The sequence below is a fragment of the Protopterus annectens genome, chromosome 14.part0, assembly GCF_019279795.1.
Source record: "Protopterus annectens isolate FY-2018-M chromosome 14.part0, PAN1.0, whole genome shotgun sequence".
Lineage (NCBI taxonomy): Eukaryota > Metazoa > Chordata > Ceratodontiformes > Protopteridae > Protopterus > Protopterus annectens.
In genome coordinates, this window is record NC_056748.1 from 509,837,322 (window position 1) to 509,859,883 (window position 22,562).

A 22,562-nucleotide genomic window follows, 5' to 3' on the forward strand; every position below is an offset into this window, starting at 1 on the left:
TCCGCCTCAGTTAAGGTATACATGTTTTTTTTGTGTAACAGACATTCTATGAAAAACAGGTGGAGTTTTCTGATAGGAGTTAAGGATTGTTATAAGACCTGTGATTATTACATCTTTGATGATAGCACTAATAGTTTAGATTGCGTAACAGTGGCAGTAATGGCAACTGTGGAACAGGCTAGTTGTTGAGGTATATAGCCCACCAAAGTCAAATGCTGATAACCTAGAGGAATTCATGTATTTATTGCATGAAGCATAGGAAGGAAAATCTTAATATCTGGGAACTTAAGTGTTCCAGAAACATACTAGAATAATATTAATTCTACAACATTAGTAAGGAAATGAATTACAGTGCATGTTCAGAAACAACAGTTGTTGAAGACTGTAAAGAAATCTACCAGGGAACAGAATATACTGGATTTGTTTTGCACTCCCAAGGAGATGAATGCTACTTCATGTCAAGTTTTACCACCTCTGATGTGCAGTGATCATTGGGTTATAAAGATTAAATTACGTACAGATAATTCTGACAAATTGAAATCTAAACCACTGCACTGAAGATTAATAACTGATAATATGGAAGTAAAAAAGTCACTGTGGAAAACTAACTGGAATTATGCATTCAGTGGAAACCCTACAGAAGAAGTGTGACAAGTTTTGAAAGGTGAATTGTTTGAATATAAAAACAAAAAAAAAGTTTGACATCAGAATTCAGGCACAAAATATCAGGAGGATTTATTTCCATATGAACAAAATACTTAATTAAGATGAGAGATAAAAATCTAATAAATGGAAACAAGGTCAAAGATAACTTTGACAAACAAAATGCATAAAGATAATGGACTAATTAAACATAGTATGAGAGAAAATCAGGAAAAAATTAAAATTTTAAATAAAGAGGTTTAAAACATAATGCAGAACCATTTTATAGATACTTTAAATGAGGTAGCAAATGAAGGTAGCTCAAACAGGAACCAAGCAGATGTGGTAGGCGTGAAGACATACAAATCATTTAACTGCCTAAATTTTAAAATTTGTTCTCAAACACAACATTTTAGATATATTTAAACAATGTTGTATAAAGCAGTTAGCCCTCCACAAAGAGGGATATAATTTGGGCTAGTCATATATAGGTATATCTAGATACTGAAATTAAATTTGATTAATTTAAAACATACTGTGCAAACTGGATCCAAACAAAGCACAGGGAGGAGCTGGAATCAGTAATAATGACCTGAGAATACTTCATCTTATATTTATAGTACCATTACATTTGTCATTTACTAGGTCATATAAGTATGGAGAGATTCCTTAAAACTGGAGACATGCACTTGGTAAACCATCTTAGGGGAAATAAATAAATACAGCTACACCTACGAGCGCCAAGAATCAGTCCCACAAAAAACTTTCATCAAAACAAAAAATGTGGGTTTGGTTACCATAGCTAAAATCATAAAAACTTTTATTAAACAGATAGACAAGTGCTTTAGGGCAAATCTCCCTTCCTCCGGTCAAACTATAAAAACAACAAATCTCAATCTAATTGTAATACTTATTAACCAATCAACTCAATGAAACAATCTAGACCCTCTCAGGGTGGGTTTTACTGGAACACAAGCATTAAACCTTGGTGTCTTATCAGGCTGCAACATAGCTATCCAATTCAGTTCAGCTATCTCTGTCTTATTTAAGAGATCCCCCCACAAACTCTCTTTCAAAACTTGTAACTACAGAAACTAAACATATGATCATTGTTACACTTAACATACTTTGCAAGTGCATTGGTCAACTGCTGACAATGAATGTCACTCAAATGTTGTAAAATCTGTTCTATAAATTGTCTGTTGCTTTTATCAGTGTAAAAACTTGCGCATTGCTGACATTTCACCAAGTAAACAGTGTTTTGAGTCCAAAAATTAGCATGTACTGTAGGAAAATACATTTTACCTGATATCAGATATCTGAATTTATTGCTTTTAAACTTCAAGAGCTTCTTTTATGAGCCTGTTGGAAATGCGCAGCCACTGACCTTTCTTCTTGAAAATGCAAGCAGTGCCTTATACACTGCAGCATTCTGCTCTTGAATTAAATGTTGGTTTCTCTTGCACAAACTAGACTGCATGTGCACCTAAGACTGTACGCCACTGTCTCAGTGTTGCAACAACATTGTTCAGTAGTGTCAAATTTTGTTCCATTGACATGACGCATTTCATTTACTACAGAAAAACTGCATTGACCACATGAATATCTACCCTATGTGGTCAGTTAATCCTTGCATTATGTCAACTCTTGAAGTGAGCATAAACTAGAAAAAAACAGCAATATTTCTACAGCTGCTGTAGGAGATGGGCTGAATCCTTTGGTTCATCATCATTTAATATCTCTCATACTCTTTTAACAAGATGAGAATCTTTAGTAGCCAGATTATATTCTGTAACAAAATAAATACTTCTTCTCCTGCCACTGCAATCTTTTTTTTTTACTGTCAAATTCAGACTAGTTTCATTAGTAATGACATATTTGTCATTCTGAGTCAAATAGGGTCATTTATCTTCTAGACTTTCTCTAGTAGGAGCTCATGACTTCTGCTTACATAGGTAATTATTTGTTAAATATAAACCACTTTACAGCTATGGACGATGTCGACAGTTGCTTTTTCATTTATCAGTTCTAGCTAATTCCTTAAATAATACAGTATATAACTTTCTATAAAGTAACATCTGAATTTCATATTTCTGCATCCTACAAAATAAAATGTTTTACTTTGTTATGAATTGATGTTATAAGAGGAATTACACTGGGGTCCCCATACTTTGTCTGATCAATGTATTGCATATATTGCTTTTTCATTTTATACCTTTAGTTATCATTGGTAAACCATGCATGAAATAGTTACAGGTAACATCAGACCACACTTCAGAAGACTCTAGGAGTTTCGCCTTGTCTGTCTAATTGATAACTATGGAAGATTACCCTCCCATGTCATTAAGGATTTTTGAAAAATTTGCAGAAATTCTTGACCCTTCTTTTAAGAAATGTAGGTTCTGAATTACAAAATAGATTGGTTTAATAATAAAGATGACACCAATGCCATTGTTTTTGAACTACTTACACATACTTCATTTTGGAAATGTCAAAGATGTCATGTAAAACTTATAAAATTAGAAGCAATCATTATAAGTAAGTAGTTGAAGCAGATTTATATTGGTATATATCACAGTGATGTTATACCGTGCTATGCCAGATGTTTATATGTTGTGAATTTTGAGATTAGTCAGAATGTTTTAATTTGTAAGTAGTGTGTATTGTAATAGTTTTTGGTGTTGAAATAATAAGGGTCTTTGTCTGCCTACAAATATGACAACCTTTCTTTGTCTGAAGCCCTTTGCTGTCTGTGAACTACTTGCACCAACCGTTAGATTTCCACTTCTGTCTCTGAGAATATTTGGCCTGCGTGCAGAGTTTTGTGATTTTTCACACAAAATGTCAATGCCTCACTCTTAAACTAGCCACATGGTGCAGCAGAATGATATCTGCCAGTTCTATCAATGTCTGAGGTTCAGCCTGTGGCCCTCACATTGGATTCCTGAATTAGAATATAGTGTAGCAGAATGTCAACCATCCTGCTGTGGGGACAGAATGTGGGGTTCAACATTGACTTTACTATGCCTGGATAGATGGCAGGGTTGACCAACAAGTAGGAAAATGTTAGGTGCCACTGGCTGTCCATGGAGAGCACACCTGGATGGATGGTGGATGCACTGAGCACACCTGAAGGATGGTGCAAGCACTGAGTACACCTGTATGGATGGTGGATGCATTGAGCACACATGGGTGGATGGTGGATACATTGAGCACACATGGGTGGATGGTGGATGCATTGAGCACACATGGATGGATGGTGGATGCAGTAAGTACATAAGGGTGAATGGTGGATACACTGAGCACACACAGGTGGATGATTGATACACTGACCATACATGGGTGGCTGGTGGATACACTGAGCACACATGGGTGAATGGTGGCTACACTGAGCACACATGAGTGGATGTTGGAAACATTGAGCACGTGGGTGGATGTACTGGGCACACATGGGGGAGACAGTGGATGCATCTGCTTGATCTGCTTGATATCTGTCAAGTTTTGAATGAACATTACTGGAAGTTGTTGTTGTATCTTTCGGCTTTTCCCAGTTAGGGGTCGCAACAGCGGAACTCTGGTCTGCTAATGACTGGCAGTAGATTTTTCATACCGAGTTGCCAGCCCTGATGCACAACCTTCAACGAAGGTACGCTCATTCACGCATGTCTCCACACAGAAGGCGCTTTAGCTGAGAATCGAACAGGACAACGTCTTACTGTGAGGCGACAACACTACCGCAGCACCACCACCGAACATTACTGGAAGTACAAATAGAAAAGCCTTTACCATTCCCCCAGTATAATGATCCCAGCACCTGTTGCCCACCCCCATTTGCTGCTTGTAACAGGATGTATATAGAGGAATGAGGGAGCAGAATGGTAGGCATCAGGAAGGGTTACCAGGTCTACTGAGGTTAGTGTAGGACTGAGAATCTGTAAAACATGTAAAGTAAAAATGTCATGCTTCATATAACCCACACATTTATGAATTCTGTTATCATCCATAGAAGTCTATACCCTTCCTTCAAGCATCATCTGTTTTGTCAGTTACAGAGCACTAAGTCATTACTGAGTTCTTTTAATACAGTTTTATCAAGTGGATATCTTAAACCACATCCACCACCTTCCCCTTACTGAGATTGCAAGAAGCAGTCTGTCACTCAGCATACCATCTCAGATTTCCTCTTGATCAGCTCATTTTTATTCTGCTATAGAGCATAATGCCAAAGCCAGCATCACTGCACATGTAAATACTACATCAACTGTCTCCCCAAAAAGTGTTTCTGATAGCATAGTAGAAAATCTCAAACATGCTGCATTGATATTAACAACTACCTCCCCATACCAAATCCAATCAAAGCTGACTCAGTAGATCTAAAGTAGTCTAGGTGCTGAAGTACACTTCTTTTAACAGTAGCCAACATGTAGCCCACAGCAAAGCTAGCACTGTGAATCTTACTGTTAGTTGCATTTTTAATTTTGCTCCTTTTATGTAAAGTATACACATTCACTGCCCCCTGCTTTTTGAAACATATCTGTAGGTTTCCTTTATAAATTCATTAAAAGTGCAGCTGTTATATCCATGGTTTCTTTCAGAAACTGATAAGACATATTTTGATGCTGATATTTATTTTTCATGTTACAAGTTCCATCTGGACTCTTGATTCCACAGTTTGCTTTATCCTTATATCCTAAGTAATTGGTGTAAACCTATCCATCTCTAGAGTATCGTAAGGAGGTTGCTGTGTCAGTGCTTTTGACAGATTAACTAGCCTCTAGTAACAATCTGAAACTTGCGTGCTACTGTAATTGATTGTGATCACTGTCAACTTTGTGAAAGTCCATTTGTGTCACTAGTTTCAGTAACCTTCTTGAGATGCTTGGTTAACTGCTCCCCAGATGATGATTCTGTTCCGAAATTAATGGATGATTTTCTTGGGAAGAAACAAGCAAACAATTTGCAATGTTGTTGGGGGGCGGGGGGAATAGCTGATTCTTCCCAGAGAATGAGGTGTGTTTCATTCATTCTGAACTATTTTTTCTGGCTCCCATGCTACTTGTAATAGCTTAGATATAGTAGGTACAAAATCATTAAGCAATACTGTTTGCATGTCCAGTTTAGCAGAAGCCATTGTTACTGACCAGAAAAGACTGATAGAATCATCAGGCAAGCAAGAGCCAGTCAGCTTCTCTGTATCACCTGAAACACAGTAAAAGATGCTTGTCTAGAGTTCATTGTTCTGGGAACAATGATATTCCTTTAAAAGTAGTTATTGAATTTTGTAGCCAACACATGGTTCCAAAAGAGAGACAGTCACAAGATCACATACAAGAGTAGTCAACATGCAACTCAGGTAGGCTTCCTCCTAGTAAAGAAAAGGCACTGGGGTAGAATCCATGATTTCAAAGTCATCCCCAGTGAAACAGTCAGCCCACAACATAAACCAATAGTTGCCACAATCAGCTGAAAGACAAGGTCAATGCAAATATTTCTGTCTATGTTTTAAAACACATTTTAAAGATACCATCTGGTTTAAACCATGTATTTGATCTGCAGATAGAATAATCCATTTATATTCCCTCAGTTCTAACTTATTGTTTATTTCTCCCTGTCTGTTGGTTTTATCAACAATATATATATAACCTTAAAAATAAAGCATGTGTTGAACAAATTTCATGTATATGTTTGGCTAAAGCATTTGTCAATATTTTACGTCTAATGTCTGAATTATGCTCAATTATTCTGTCTTTTAGCATTCTAAAATAAAAAAAGCTGTCTAGAAACCTTGATTTTCATCTTGGCACTAAAGCATAATAGAATGTTCTACCACCTCTTCATGGTCTGTCTTTTGTCTGTGATAATGTTGTGCCACAGTCTTGTGTCATCACTGATATCTCAAGGACCACACACTTATCCACAGTTCAGCCTAGGCTTGAAAACATCAGAACAACTGAAATCATTCATTGATACTGGTTGGTTCTACTATGAATTGCCAACTTCATGAATGTCAACATTTTGAAAGAGTAAAAAAAAAACATGGCTGAAATTTAAAAGGTAAAAAATCCATTTTTAGTTGATTTTTGCATGGGGCAGTTCCTGCTGCACCACTCAATGGTGGTGGTGGTGGGGGACTGAGTTTATATATACCAACTCCATTAAGTCTTTGCCAGTACACAATTAGAAATTGCACAGTCAATTATTTCCTATGGGACACAGCATTTGGTGTTATTCCATTCATCCTTTTTTTCATCTAACAATTGGTCTCATCTACGAACCATGACCCAATGCTTTCTACTGCATTGAAAACTGACTGAAAAAAGTCAGTTTCTCTTAAACCCCACCAAAAAGCAAACCTCCTATTTCTTCCTAAATGTCTAACACCTCTTAAGGAGAGCTTTAAAATACCTTCTCTTACCAACATGGAGATTAAAATAATGTTTCATACCAAGTTACTGATGAAATGAAATTTGTCCGTCTTATTCAAAATTGCTTAAAACAATTCAAAAGAAAATTGATATGCTGTATAGGTCAAAAAAGTCCTTATTCATACTTCTAGAGTAACACTGGCCAAAGTTTGTCTCCTCCCATCTGTATTCTATGTCTTTCCCATTCTTAACAATATACAGATCTCAGTACAAACTAAAATGGAGCTCTATTAAAATAAAGTAACAAAGTTTGCAGCAAGCCTGGCCTTCATATTCCATCACTGTATTGCCCTCAGATCTTTAAAGTGGATTGAGTTACCCCCAGCACCTTAAATTATTCAACTTCTCCTCACCCTTAAAATCACATTCAAACCATCATCTTGCTATGCAGTCAGTTCCATTCTTAATCCCTACCATCCTAGTCATCTACTTTGTTCTTCTGAAAAATGACTCCTTGAGATTTACAAACCAAAAAAAAAAACAATAGGTCACTTTCTTTACTCAAACTCAGTGCCAAGAAACTGGAATTCAGCCCCCAGTGATACCAGACTAATACCTAGTATTCACCTGTTTAAACAGTCCTTAAAATCATTCCCCCTTAACTCTCACCTGGTTAATATTTTCACTCTTCATATTATACCCTAGTGCCCTTTTTCTGTCACTATTTATTTCTTCTTCTCTCCATTATTCATCTCTCTCCTTTCTCACTTCCTAATTTCCCTAATATTCCCCTTCTTCCTCTCCTTAACAATTTTTCCCTTTTTTCTCAAAATGTTTCTGTTATATCACATTACCTGAAAGTTTTGTTCTTTCTATATTATATACAAACCTGAGTTTGGTTGTTTATTTTTGTTGTATCTTATTTCCTCTATTAATATATATTTGAATTTTGTTATTTTATTATTTGCGTTTTCATCTCATTGGTTCTCAATATTGTGTTATATATTTTTATTTATTATGACCACTCAGTTCATGCCTCAACCCACCTTTTTTCACTCTCTTACAGTTCAGTTGCCTCTGGTAATGTCTTACAACCAATTACTGTATGCTTTTTTCCTTAGTTTACCCTCTGTGTAACTCTATATCCTTTGTTTATGCAATTGTACAGTTTATACAATTATACCGTTATATATGTAAGTTATTTACTTGTATAATATCTGTGGAACTTTTCTCCCCTGCCTCCACTAAAACTGGATTTTATGCCCAGTTATACTTTCCCAGTAATCAAATGTCAAATGAATAAATAAAAATAATTAAAACATATTCCCTATATAGTCTTCCTGTGTTTGCCATTGTTTATTAATTTACTTTAATCTCAATTACACTCAAAATTCTGACATATGTACACTGGGGTTCCCTTTAAATCATCGAATGTTCAGAACATCGAAGTTCTAATCATCGAAACCAGAACATCGATGTTCAGAACATCGAAGGTTTAAAGTGGAAGTGCCAGGTAAGTGAGATTGTGGAATGTTGGGTGTGTATGCAGGGCAGCAAGGTGCCCTGCATGTTGTGTGTGTTTGTGTGTGTGTGCCATCTGAGTGTTGGCATTGCAGGTAGGGTACAGGAAATCTCCCATTTAGCACTACCACATATAGCAGTAAATGGGAGATTTCCCTTACCCCACTGTAGTGCGATCTCGGAGGTGGAATATCAAAGTAGGGGGGGGGTGGGGCACAGCCATAGCAAAGTGTTTGTGATTTTTTTTTTTTTTTTTTTTTTTTTTTTTTACAGTTTATTTTGAATTTTCGATGTTCTGGTCTCGATGATCAGAACGACGATGTTCTGAACATTCAATGATTCAAAGTGAATCCATACTCTGACAAATAGTCTTTATTCCTTTTTGTGTGTATTAAACTGTCTGACTATGTCAGTTTCATTGTTTAGCATTTAATTGTTTTTAGTGTTTTTATTAATGCTAACCAATCATAACATATAATTGAATGGTTATTTGCCTCTGGTTGAGTTACTCTTAAATTAGATCTTGTGTTCTGCCTTTTCTAAATGTTACAGTAATAGCATTGCTAATATAGTTCCATAATGCACGTGTAACAATGTGTTTAATGTATTGCCCTTCTCTTTGGTCTGTGCTGTAGCTAAAAGGGTCCTTAGACCAGTTCACATACTCAGTTAAGAAATAAGATAAAATGTATCAAAGTGATTCACAACTTGTAAATTCTCAGTTAAGAAATACGATAAAATGTATCAAAGTGATTCACAGCTTATTAATACCATTTGTAAACTGTACCTCTCTGTAGTATTTGGAATGTATTGCTAATGTTATAGTGTTCTTCAGAAGTGCCCTTTTCTGTGCTACAAATTTGTACCCCACCCTATGATACCGTAGTACCAGTCTGTTGGCTGACCTACATTTCTAATTCTTTGTTTTCATTAAAGTAACATGTTTAGTTTTGCCATATAACTCTGTAGATCTTGCACTTTTATTTTCTAACTCTGTTTATGGCAGCTGACATTAGCCTAGTGATCCCTTACTGGAAATATATTGTGATGAGTAACATATTAATTGCTTGCATGGTATGCTGAGGAGGTTAAGGCAATCGCTGCATCCATCAACTACTGACTTCAGTTTTAACATATTTTATATAATGTCTTGTCTGAGTCAGTTAGGTTCAAAGAATCATATATGCCTTTTTAATTTGTATGGGTTTTATATCCTGTTCATTTAAAATAGCTTATTTCTTTGTTTTCTTATTCTTTCTACAAAAGGGAATTCAAGAGTTCAACAAAACACCTGAAATGATAACCTCCCAGACCAAAGACCTTGTTGAAGGTATGTACAATGCAGTCCATTACTGAAAGAGACACAACAAAAAAATCAGAAAATAGTGAAAAACATGCATAGTTTATAATTAACATTGTCACATTTTCATCATTGCTATATGTGAATAAAGATATATTCAGAATCTCGAAATTCTGAAACATCGAATTTCATATGACCGAGACCATATGATCAATGTTTCAGAATATCGAAATTCCAAAACAAATCCAAAAAAAAAAACAATTCAAATGTTTCTGCAGGGGCAAGCCCCTGCAACTATACCCCACTACTTAAATATTCCAACTCCAAGACAGCACTAGAACAAGGAAAAGAGAAATCTCCCATTCTGTGCTGTATGCAGATCTCCGTTCACAATGTCAGGATTTCGAAAGTTCGATCATATGGTCTTGGCCATATGAAATCTGATCTTTCAGGATTTCGGCATTGTGAAGTGTATATATATATATATATATATATGTATATATATATATATATATATATATATGTATAGTAAGTAATTGCTAGTTTTCTTAAAGAGCACAACCATAAGAAAACTAGACCCCTGACTGCCAGATGATATTACCCATGGCTTTTCCTGTAAAGGCGACATCGTAGTCTTCTGTAGGTATCATTAGACAGATTTCCACAATTATATAATTTAATGTTGTCACGTGACTTTTTGGTGTTAGACTTAAATAGGAATTAAAAACTGGAGATTTTGCATTTGAGCAAATAATTTTTAATGCTGTGGAGACAAACACGCTGTATAGAAGCCATGTTTAATGTATTGTTATACACAAATGTTATGTTTTAGTCCTAACTGAATACGATGCTTTTTAAGTGTATTGATGCTCTCCTGGTCAGATATGGCAATATCCTTGTGCAGCACAGAAGGTGCTCCCCTACTTCTTTTTACCTGCTGAGATAGTACATTTGAGTGGACCTTCCGGGGAAGTAAATAGTGTGGGAAGAAATAGCCAGGGAATTGTTATGGCTAGGCTTGTATAGGCCCTAGGGCTGATAGCCTAGTATCAACCTATGACCTTTCTGCCTCACCAAGAAATTACCTTTTTGCAAACATGTCTTGACATGCTTTTCAGTTATATTTTGTTAAAAGCTAAGAAGAAAGGTATTAGCTACTCAGAATATGTACTGAAAAGGAAAATTGATGTAATTTATGCACTTGGAAACTTTTCAATATGTATTCTGCATGAAGGGAGTTGCCTTCTTCCATTGGGCTTGTGCCACTGCTGGAGGTAAGTCTAGTCACAAACAGGAGCAATAATATTTTGTTCCAAGTTTAGTGTAGTTGCAGCAGCAAAGAATAAAGTAACTACAGTTCAGTAAGCATCTGTAAAACTGATTTTTTTTCTCTTCCATGACTGTAACAGTGTGAGGAATTATAAAATCCAAGCTCTCCACCTTAAGTTCCTTTTAAACAGTTACTGTTTTTCAGCACTAGCATACTCTAAACTCCATCCCAGCCTTTTATGAAATCATAATTTCAGCACCTTGTCTCTGACAATTACAGTGCATTATGGAATGATTACTTTCTCTGTGGAAGAAATATCTGGTATTAAATGAATCATCCTTGGTAATAGCAGGAATATCACCATTAGGTGATAGATCACCTAACATCTAAAGCTTTCCCTTACTGCTAGCTCCACTGTTTTTACCCATAATGTTGTGCATAAAGGCCTTCCTCTCCAGAGCTCTTTTGCTTTGTTGAGGGAAGCAGCTAGATCGTTATGGTACTACTAGGCTACTTTAGTATCTTGTGGTATTTCTTATGCAGAATAGCTGTATCAAATTTCCATATCTTTCTTTCTGTCTTTCTTTCCATTGTGACTTGCAAATGCATTTAGATTTATTTATTCTTTTTAACAGTTTTTTCTATCAGAAACATATTTATTCTGATCCTATCCGTCTAGTCTAAGCATTTGTCACCTCTTCAGGTAAACAATGCAACTTATATCAAAGATTAGGTACATCATGTAAATACCATCTCATTGAAGTCCACTGAATGTAAAACATAAAAGGATATTAGCTGCATTTACTGGGTGGAAATCCTCCTGTGTCCCTATATGGGGGGGGACCCAAAACTCTGAATATACTGTTGGATTGTGCAACCACAGAGAAAACAGCATGCAATGTAATTACACTGTTGTCTTGCAAACTGTCATACAGTAATGCACATAAGCTTTTATCTGTTAAATATTAAATGCAAGTAGACAACAGCCCGTTTTATAGTAGCGTAAACCTTCCACTGTGTCCTCTCACTCATGCATCTTTAAATATATTAACTTTGAGAGCAATCAGCAGCAGGGACGTACTTCTCCCAGTACCCTGGTTTCAATGCATGAATACAATGATTCATTTTTAACAGTCAATAGTGCTGTGATGTAAGAACAATTAATGAGCCACATGGCTCCCACCTCTCCTTCTGTGTGCTGTTGGTGTTGTTTCCACAGTTAATACTTTAATTATTTTTCTAAATCTTTTACAGAATAAAGATTTTTCATCAGTAGTTTTTCATTACTTTGTGTGTTCATGGCGTTTAATGAAGTATTCTTTTAGCCAGTACTGTATTATGGCATTTTATTGTTTGTCTTTGCAGTTTGTATCAATAAAGTATTTAGTATTTTAAAGCTTATTTTCTTCTGTTGCCATATATTTGCTACTGAAACCATTCTTTTTTTTTCAGAGGCTGAGATTCTTTTTGTGAAGTTAGGAGTTAAGCATAGCTAGATTTAGCCAAAACAGAACGAGCTTTCAAAAAGATTAATGGAGGCAAGACCCCCCCCCTCCCCACCATTAGGCATACTTGAATGCTGGTACTTACTAAGAGATGTGCATACCACTGCCAGCTGTGAGAATTAATGATCTTTCAACCCTACAAACATGATGTTCAGTAAGACAAAGCTGTAGCATTTATCCTGGATGAAAAGCTCTTGGTCTGAACAAATTTGGAAGCCAAAGCTGTCAACCATAACATTGGAGCCATGTCTGTAACATCAAAAGAAGAACCTGACTCCAAGATTATTACTATGCTGTAGAGTCTCCTACAGCTAAGAAAATGCCTATGCAAAGAGTAGAGAGAGAATGACTTTCCTCTCCAGGTCCTTAACCTAAAGCCAATTCTGGTGTAATAATTGAGAGTAGAGTACCTTTTTATGGATGACTGTGGTCTCAGATGCCAGAATTACAGCCTTCAACATTAACAGCTACTTTACTGGCAATGTAGTCTGCATCAGCTGTCTGATTTGTGTTGTTGATGCCAGCATTGATAGATTTCCATCACTGGTGTTGACGGGTTAGCCTTTGACATCAAACTTGTTGCAGTGCCTTTTGCGTCAGCATGAGGAGGCTTAACTAATCGATTACTGTGCTATTTTCATCAGCACTGAGCACTTTATTTGCATTGGAGTCAAAACCATTGCTGGAACCATTGTTACATGAACTCCACTCAGCAACTGCTTTACTTCTTACATCAGCCTTTACCTGGCCCACAGGAAGAATTTAGAATTTTCTTTGAGCCTTTCTTTGGCAGTCTCACTGTAACATCAAGGTAGTGGCCTATTTCATTTTTTTCCTTAGATTAGCCACCTTCAAGAGCAAACAAGGAATATGTTTAAGAAGAGGTATGTGAACTTGTGTTGAGTTCCTCTATTCCCCTTGTAGGTGACTAAGAGTGTGCAGATTACCCCATCCCCTTGGATAACCCCCAAGTTTGGAGAAACTTTAGAAATGATAAGATAAAGAGAAGTATGTCTCACTGAGTATTCATAATACAGAAGATTTTGTAACAGGATTTCAGAGGGAATTGTTGGATGAGATGTGGCAGACCAACCATGGATCAGTCGTCATATGGATAGTTGAAACTGAAAATATTGTCACATCTGGCAACTCTATCCTCCATTTTGAATCTCAGTATGGGACTAGTATTTAAATATGCTAAGGATTTGGCCAGGGGTGCAGCTACTGGTACTGCTGAATGCCCCCACACCAGGGTCTTATTAACTGAACTTTCTGAAGATACTGCAGTCCACCTTTTTAAATTCACCAGTCATTGGGTCCACTCTTTATGGCTATCTTTTCATATGTTCCTGAAGATCATGCTGAGGGAAGATAAGACCTTAACTACCAGCAAAATCAACTTTCTAATTCTAAACTATCCCTTTCATGAGATGCAGTAGTGGGTTAGACATATCTCACAACTGTCCAAATTTTCACAAAATGTCCAGATTTTTGCCTCATATTTTTGGTTTTGTTCCTACAGTTTGTGGTTTTCTGACAAATCAGTGGGATGATCTGAGGACTAAATTAATGACATAGATTTATGTTTCAGACTTCAAATTCTTCAGAAAATGCATGTTAACACAAGCCCTGTTATTCTAGCAACTTTCTAAGTTTATAAAAGAAATATTTAAAATCTATCCCTGTTTTTGGGCCTTTGTCTAGATTTCTTGTCCTAAGAGGTTGAGAGGTATGGGGTTAAATATGGTCAACAGTGCTTAAAATGGAGGTCTGGGAGGAGCCATTGAGTTAATTGTAGCAACCAGTAATCAGCCACATCAAATGAGTCATAGTCTTCCATCAGGAGGGCAGTAGTCCAACCCAAGTAAACCATATAACTTGTCTGGAGGCAGTCAGGGACCATTTGTCTGTCTACCTGTCTGCATAGCAGACTGTCATGTAGAACAGTTGAGTAGGGACAGTAATATCCATAGGTGTACAATCAATTTCAGCACCCTTCCTCAACATCCCATCTCTCTGTGTGTCTCTCTCATGCACACACACTATTTACCCCTGACCATGTTCCAGCTCATTTACCTGCAACAAAAAGAAATCTTGAACCTACCATAAAAAAGAGCCATCCAGAAGTCAACAGTGCCAGAAATGGAGGTCTGGGAGGAGCCATTGAGTTCATTGTAGCAACCAGTAATCAACAACATCGAATGAGTCATAGTCTTCCATCAGGATGGCAGCAGTCCAACCCAAGTAAACCATATAACTTGTCTGGAGGCAGTCAGGGGCCATTTGTCTGTCTACCTGTCTGCATAGCAGACTGTCATGTAAAACAATTGGGTAGGGACAGTAATATCCACAGGTATACAATCAATTTCAACACCCTTCCTCAACATCCCATCTCTCTATCTTTCTCACACACACACACACACACACACACACACACACACACACACACACACACACACACACACACACTATAACAAAAAGAAATCTTAAACCTACCATAAAAAAGAGCAATCCAGAAGTCTAGAAGTCTGCACAAGACCAGAAAGGTCAAGGTTATTATTTCAGATTCTTTTTCATGCCCAAGAACCTCAGGCCTATTTTGACTTAAGCAATCTAAACAAATGTATTCCAAAAGAAACATTTTGGGTGGTTACAATGCAGCCCATCTTTCTGTGTCTGTCAGACAGAGATTGAGTGTGTCTTTGGACCTCCATGATTCGTACCTTCACCTAAAGAATGCCAAATGTCCCAGAAGTAACTTAATTTGTAGATGTGTCAGCCAATATCAGTTCATCCCACAGGGTGTTCATCAAATGAATATTTGTAGCTGCAGTGAATCAGAGACCTCAAGACTTGATAATGTTTCCTTACCTGTCTGACTTACACCTTGCTAATCCCAACTTCAGCAAGATGAACGTTGCTTGGGAGTAATTTTATTCCAGACCTTAGTTATCACTGTGAAGATTATAAAATCTTATTTGAAAGCATTCCATCTGCATCTTCCACCTTCAGTGTATTGTACATCAAATTGTTCATTCCCAGAGCATCATAACCTTTCTTTGCCTCAGGATCCAGGGATTGATGGTGGCATCTGTTCTCATGATATCTTTTGCAGCATTTTATGTGAGACTTCTTTAATGGACACAGTGAGTTCCATGATCTCAGGTATCAGATTCCATGACACTTCACATCAGAATCTCCAAAGTTTGCAAAGCTCATCTCAAGTGGTAGCTACAAACTTTGAACCCAACCATAAGTAACTTTTTCTGATCTCTACCCATTTATTGGTTGTCAGCATGGACAATTCTTCCCTAGGTTCCAGCATCGTCAAAGTCAAACTGTTCTAGGTGTAAGGTTGCAATCAGAGGCCAGTTTTAACATAAGTTTTCTGGGGGTAATAGCAATTCTTCTCACCTTCTAAGCCTTTTAGTGTGTCCTTTGTGAAGATGTGATAGCCATCCACACTGACAGCATGGCAGTGGTTTAGAATATGAACAAGCAAGGGAGACCTTGCTCCTACTCACTTTTTTGAGAATCACTGAGTACTTGGGAACTTGTAGATCAACCAACTGCTTTTTGATTGGAAATCACAGTCATAGGAAGCTAAGTCTCTAGCAGATAGGCTCAGTCATTGTTTTTTTATGCCTCATGAGTGGTCCTTTATTCATTGAGTAGCACAGAAGCTGGTCAGTCACTGAGAGAAACCTATCTGTTATTTGTTGTGAGCCTAGGGCAACACTTAAGGCAGCAACTTTTCCCCTGATCCGTCCATTAGGGATAAAGTCCTAGGTATACTCTTTTCTAGAAATGAACCCCAGAACTCCTTTACACTTCACCCATTTCCTCTGATCCCAGAAGTCATTCAGAGCAATGCAGCACAAGTCCAGAGTTATTCTCATAGCCACATTTTGGCCTCAGTCAGTTTGGTTCCCCTTACTCAAACCTCATATGCGGATGAAACATTTGTTCCTGTAGCTTTTCGGGACTCAACAGTCTCATCCTTACATTGACTCCCATGTGGATCTTCACTCCCTAGATCTACCTAGAGAATCTTAGCTGCCTCATGTGGCATTACCCAATCTGGTGCCCTTCAACTCCAAGTTGCAAAAAGGTCTATTCTCCGATCTGGCACTCCTCACAAAAGCAGCAAACCAGGTCCATTTCTTCCCTCCTCAACTCTAAGTTGAGGATCAGGAAAAGAAAAGGCCTTCTACTTTAGAATTAAAAAAATAATCTGTCTACTTTTAAAAACTGTAGAAACTTATTGCTTTAAATTATACTACACATGAAGTACTAAAGTGCTTCAGTCAAGGCCTCAGCTACTCATTCTTCAAAGTTTGTTGTGCTGTTGTTTGCAGTTTTCACTAAGATTCCACTGCTGTCTCTCAAGTTTTCTTCAAAAAGGTAAGACATTTCTAAAGCTTACCTTCTTCGTATGACCCCCAGCTCAAGGGTTCTGCTCATTGTGAGATTTTTATTTTGTCTTAGAGAAGCTGAATGCTACACCCTTTGAGCCACCTTCTACTACAAAGTTAAGATGTTTATCTGGAAAATATATATTTTTTGTGACAATTCCTTCAGCAAGAACAGTTTCAGAATTACAAGTCTTAGATGCACATATTAACCATCGTTCATGACAGAAGTATCCACTGAATCTAACATCAACCACAATCAACTAATTTCATGTTTTCTTAATTATTCAATAGGGGCAATTATTTATTACAATGCATGACAACCTACAATTCAGACATTGTTTACTAAACAAAATCCATCTGAAAAACCTCCTGATGTTTGTATCTTTCGTAGTAAGAACTTGACTGCAAAGTGTCTAAGTTTACTATATCAAAATGGCCAGTAGACTGTATTAAGTTCTGTTATCAAACTATAATACTTTGCTTTCTAATCCTAGAGTACATTTTGCAGAAGTAGTGGCTACCTCTTAAGCTTTTTCTGTAATGCAGCTTTGGATGATATCTGTGGAGCAGCTAGATGGACTTCAGTAATTATCTATGAGAGGATGGATCTTGAGGTCCAGGTCTTCCTCTGGGGCCACAGTAATCATAGGTATGTTCCCATGGGAGGGACTATCCAGGAGGATGAATACTCTGTCCTACTGTTACAAATGATGAACCTTCTCATACACTATATAAAATTTAGGTAGTTATCATAATGATAGATATTGATAAACAAGTTCATCTCCTGTAACAAAAATACCATCTTTCTCATCATCTTGCTGATTTAGTCTGGAGTTCTTTTTTATGTTTTTTCCACTGTGTGTGACATATAAGATATCCATTATGGGAAAAGGGAATTAGTATGTTGTGAAAACTTTAGATGCCAAGCTGCCCATAGTCCTACTGTTACTAAAAATGGACCTGCTTATCCAGAGCTGTTATTATAGTATGTACTTGTGGGAAGTTAATGTTGCACCATTTAAACCACCTTATACCACAATGTTAAGAAATTTAGCCTGGAAAGCTATTTTTTTCTTTAGGTTTCCACTTATGCTGTTGGTTTCCAGAGTCACTATGTCTGGTGGGAAGCTGGTAACAGGTTTCAAATTCCATTGCTTTCAGAAAACTTTCAGAAAACAGAAAGCCTCTGCTGCTGTTATTTTCTTTTTGTTTTTTTTTACAAGGACTTGGTCTCTGTCTTAAAATGAGCCATAAAGCAGCTTTCTTATTGACTGATTTCTTGTATATCACCATATTTAATCTAATCCTGTCTTTTTAAATTAGAAATAAAGATGAGTGATCACAGTAGGCTTTTAGTAATGGTTTCAAAATAGGTTTTATTTTCTTCCAGACTTCTGACTGCATTGCACTTTGCTTTATCAGATAGGTTGCATTTCTAAAGAGGTATTACATTTTCATATCCGGTATATGCTAATCCATTTCTTTTCAGCATAATTATATATAGTAGTCTGTACAACTGTCATTGGTTCTTCCGTTTCATGATATCATATCCATTTATAGCACAGACCTCTATGCCGCAAACACATCTATCCTGGAAACTCTACTGTGGTAACATATAATTAAAGCTGTATAGTTGTATTTTCCCACTTTCTGCAGTTTGTTTTGATGTTTAAGCAGGTAAGTACTACTGTGAATTATAATGAGTGCAGTGCTGGCATATCACAATGCAAATGCAGCTGCAGAGGAATTCTGGACAGTGCACTGATAGGCCTACATCTGCAGTACTGGGAGCAAGATAGCAGAAAGGAGAGCAGTGTAATGCAAGCTTTATAGACAGGGGTTACAAAAGATAGAGGCAAGACTTATTTTTGTCATTTACGGACTGTGAAACAGTTACAAAATGGTATGGACTTGTACAATTCTGAGATGAGGGAAGAAAGGATGGAGGACATTTTAATTACCTATTTGTCTTAATTTATTTACTGAGGTAGAGAACTAATCAGTTCTGACCAATATCAGTCTTAGGCCAGCAAATGAGAAATGGAAAGAAATAAGTTTAAGACTGGCACAGAATATATTTTTCTCTGAAAGGGTGGCAGAATCTGGAAATGATGGTGCAAATGAGCAATGGAATGATCCAAAAATGTAAAACATCAGGAAATAGAGGAAGGAGAAGTGGAGGAACATGCTGGAGGGATAGGTTCCTGACCCAGAGACTCCCCAGACTCTGGAATAGACCACCCATACATGTCAAGCAGAGTGCCTCTTTGGACCTCTTCAAAAGGAAGCTTGATGATTGGACGGGAGATAGGAAATTCACCCCTGGGATCACATCAGTCACCCTGCTAGACAAGGGTCCAGGGAAGTAAATACTGTGGGAAGAAATAGCCAGGGAATTGTTATGGCTAGGCTTGTATAGGCCCTAGGGCCAATAGCCTAGTACCAACCTATGAATAGAGGCTAATTATTCCATTTGAATAGCTTAGATATTTCCAAGATATCTCTCATAAGCAAATGTATATGTCTGTAAGTTATTAAAGCTGTGGATATTTCAAAGGGATTATACATTTATTAATATGTGTTATCTCTTAAAGCCTTTCACTTCTAAGCCAGGTCCACTCCTCAGAGATGCATTATTTAACTGGACTGTAAAATGCGTTATATTTATATAAATTTAACTAGACTGTAAAATGTGTTCTTTTTGTATAATGTTATGATGACTCCTGATCTATATGTACATTGTAATGATTGTATATGAAACCACCATGGAGCTTTTCTCCCCGGGCCTCCGCTGAAAATGGACATGTATCCATGTTAAATAAAATCAAAAATTCAATACACAGGAGGTTCAGATTCAAAAGTTTACTAGTGTACACCAAGAGGCAAAAAACGTACAAGTACAGAATTTTGTCTGACATGAAACAGGAAGCACACAATTTTATATAGGTTTAACATTCAAGCTATGCCCACCTTACTGACATGATATGTCACAGGGCATCTACATCACTTTAGCTTACAGTCTTCTATTCATTAAATCTGCTGATGCTGTATATTTTAAAAAAAACTTTTCCTCTGGTTACAATACGGCCTTGCTATCCAGCTGGTCAGACATAATGTCTTTCTGTAAAGTTACTTCTTCAAGGTTTTATATCAGTTCGAATACAATAGTAGATTCAGTCTTTTAATACACGTCTTTGTTCTCTGTTACACTTTCTCACACAGCTGCGTGCTATCTCAATAATACATATACAAGGCCAAAATCATCCCAGCAGGAAAGAGCAGAAGATTTCATTATTTTACACATTTAATTTCCTGACCCAGCAGATAATCACTTGTGAAAAGCATAAACATTAAAACTTGCTAAGCTAGCATTCTGCCAGGGTCGAAGGTCAGCTTTGCTTCAAGCCACACTGCAGTTTCAAAACTACTTTACATTTAAACATGAATTAATCCTCTCTATTATATGATTAATAGAATAAAATGCATTATATACTACTTTGCTTTTAAACTAGCATTTCTCATGTATTCAAATACACATTTTTCTAACATTTTCCCCCCCTATTAATACTTTTTATTCTATTTTGAAGTATGCATAGTGTAATTTCATCTCCCAACTTCTTCCACTTAGGATTTTCAGCTGGGTGAGTCATTCAATCTATACTTCAGAAAAAAATGTCATCTGAGATCAATCTTTCAATCTCAATATCTTGGTACAAAGTTTCAGTAACAGATACATCAATAAAATCTCTGATTAATCTTTTCATGCAGGGAATTCCACAGCAAACACATGCTCCTATTAGGAGTATACCCACACAAATGGCAATCAGAATATTCACTAGGATGGAACCCCACCCCCCCAAATAGATTCTGGAAAAAGTCCGTCAGTGGGTTTGGGCTTGGTTCAGTCATGGCTGATACTTGCTGAATTACCTCTAGGTGATTATTGATTTCATGCCTGTTATCTGGTATGTACGCACAGCATTCTTCTTTGATAAGCGCGCACATACCACCTCTCACCACTAGGGTGAAGTCAAGAGCCATTCGATTTTGTAGCACAACAGTTCTCATTGCATTCATTTCATCAGTCACCAGTTCTAGGTCAGAAAAAGTTGCATTACTCATTACTTCGAGAAGTTTCGACAACTTCCTCAGCTCCCAGATCGATGTGACTGCTCCATAGGCTGGGAATATTCCTGTCCAGGATATAACACGGTCACTCAAGTCCATATGAGTCAATTTGCTTTTATCTTTCACGGCATTATGATCTTTCCAGCCAGCTTCGATCTTTCCGACTGAATTCACAGGTTTTTCAACTGGACCTTCAGGTTTTCGAGCTGCTTCTCTCATGTTTCATATCTTACCCAAAGGTAATTCTGCAGTATGTCTTATTGCCAGAACCAAATAACCCAAAAAACAACTGCCGGACCAATTCTCAGGTAACCATTTACATGCTTTTTTCCCACAAATAAAATAACAGTTTTCTACTTTAGTACTAATACGCATCAGCCCTGCATGAAACATTTTCTGATCTATAACTGACAATTGTTTAAACAAAACTGGATTTTTGGGAATGTCATTCATAGTTGTTTTCAATGAGTTCAAATACGAGTCATAATTAGTATTGCAAAAAGTATTGCCATTACCATTCTTAATATAACATCGGTAAGATATGGTTACATTACAATTGCTCCAGCCCACCTGGAGGGTATAATTTTTATAAAAACATACAACTCCTTTTTGTGTGACAGGTAAAAATAAAGCTATTTTGTCCTGTGATCTCACAGTTCCTGTATCGAAAAGTAAATTCTCCCAAGTCTCATTTATCCCCAAAGGGACAGCGGACATCATCAGTCCTCCATATGCTGTTGGTATAGCTGTACAAACCCAGCAATTTGAAATGTTTATAGTCTCTGCATATACACGTTTCATGGCTAGGTATGTGTTAAAGTTTGGATGCCAGTGTATAGACATTTCATCACGCCTTCCCACTTTCACTTGTGTGGTTGTGTGTAGGATAAACCACAACAAGAGGAAAATTGTCACAATTACAGTCAACAAATGTACACTCAACAAAATGATTATACAACATCTCTGGGGTTGATCTAAATTTCTATTCGCTTTGTTTTTGGCCATCTCAGTCTGGTTGTGTATCAGTCACAAAGTTTTTATCAAGTTGAAAGTTCTTTACCGGTTTACAATGTGTCAAGTGAACCCAGGATGTCCTCTCGGCCACTCTAACTGCATTAGGCGTTGCCAACAGGGACTCGCCCAATTCTTCCTTTTCGTCACTTTCAGCCAAATGTATGTCCCAGGGGCCAAGACTGCTTCCACCGGTCTGGTCTGTTCCTTATCTGAAAAAGAGTTAAACTGCAAAACAGATTTATTTGTTAACAGTTTCCTCATATAACTAGCTAATGAACTGTCAGCCTCTTGCTCTGCAGGCATGAGAGCTTTCCACTGAGGCACATAATATGCTCTCCCAAAAACCATTTCAAAGGGAGTCAAACCCTTTACATTTGGAACCGTTCTCATACTCAGCAGTGC

The 22,562-nt window shown here is 37.1% G+C and overlaps 1 protein-coding gene across 1 annotated transcript in view; it reads left to right on the top strand.

Annotated features, from left to right (window-relative positions):
* The window catches only part of LOC122788694 (prominin-1-A-like), an 899,670-nt gene that overhangs the window by 600,972 nt on the left and 276,136 nt on the right, over positions 1–22,562 (top strand). Inside the window, exon 10 of the mRNA XM_044055589.1 lies at positions 9,795–9,858. Coding sequence (XP_043911524.1) covers positions 9,795–9,858 — 64 coding nt within the window. The remainder of the gene's footprint in view (positions 1–9,794; positions 9,859–22,562) is intronic.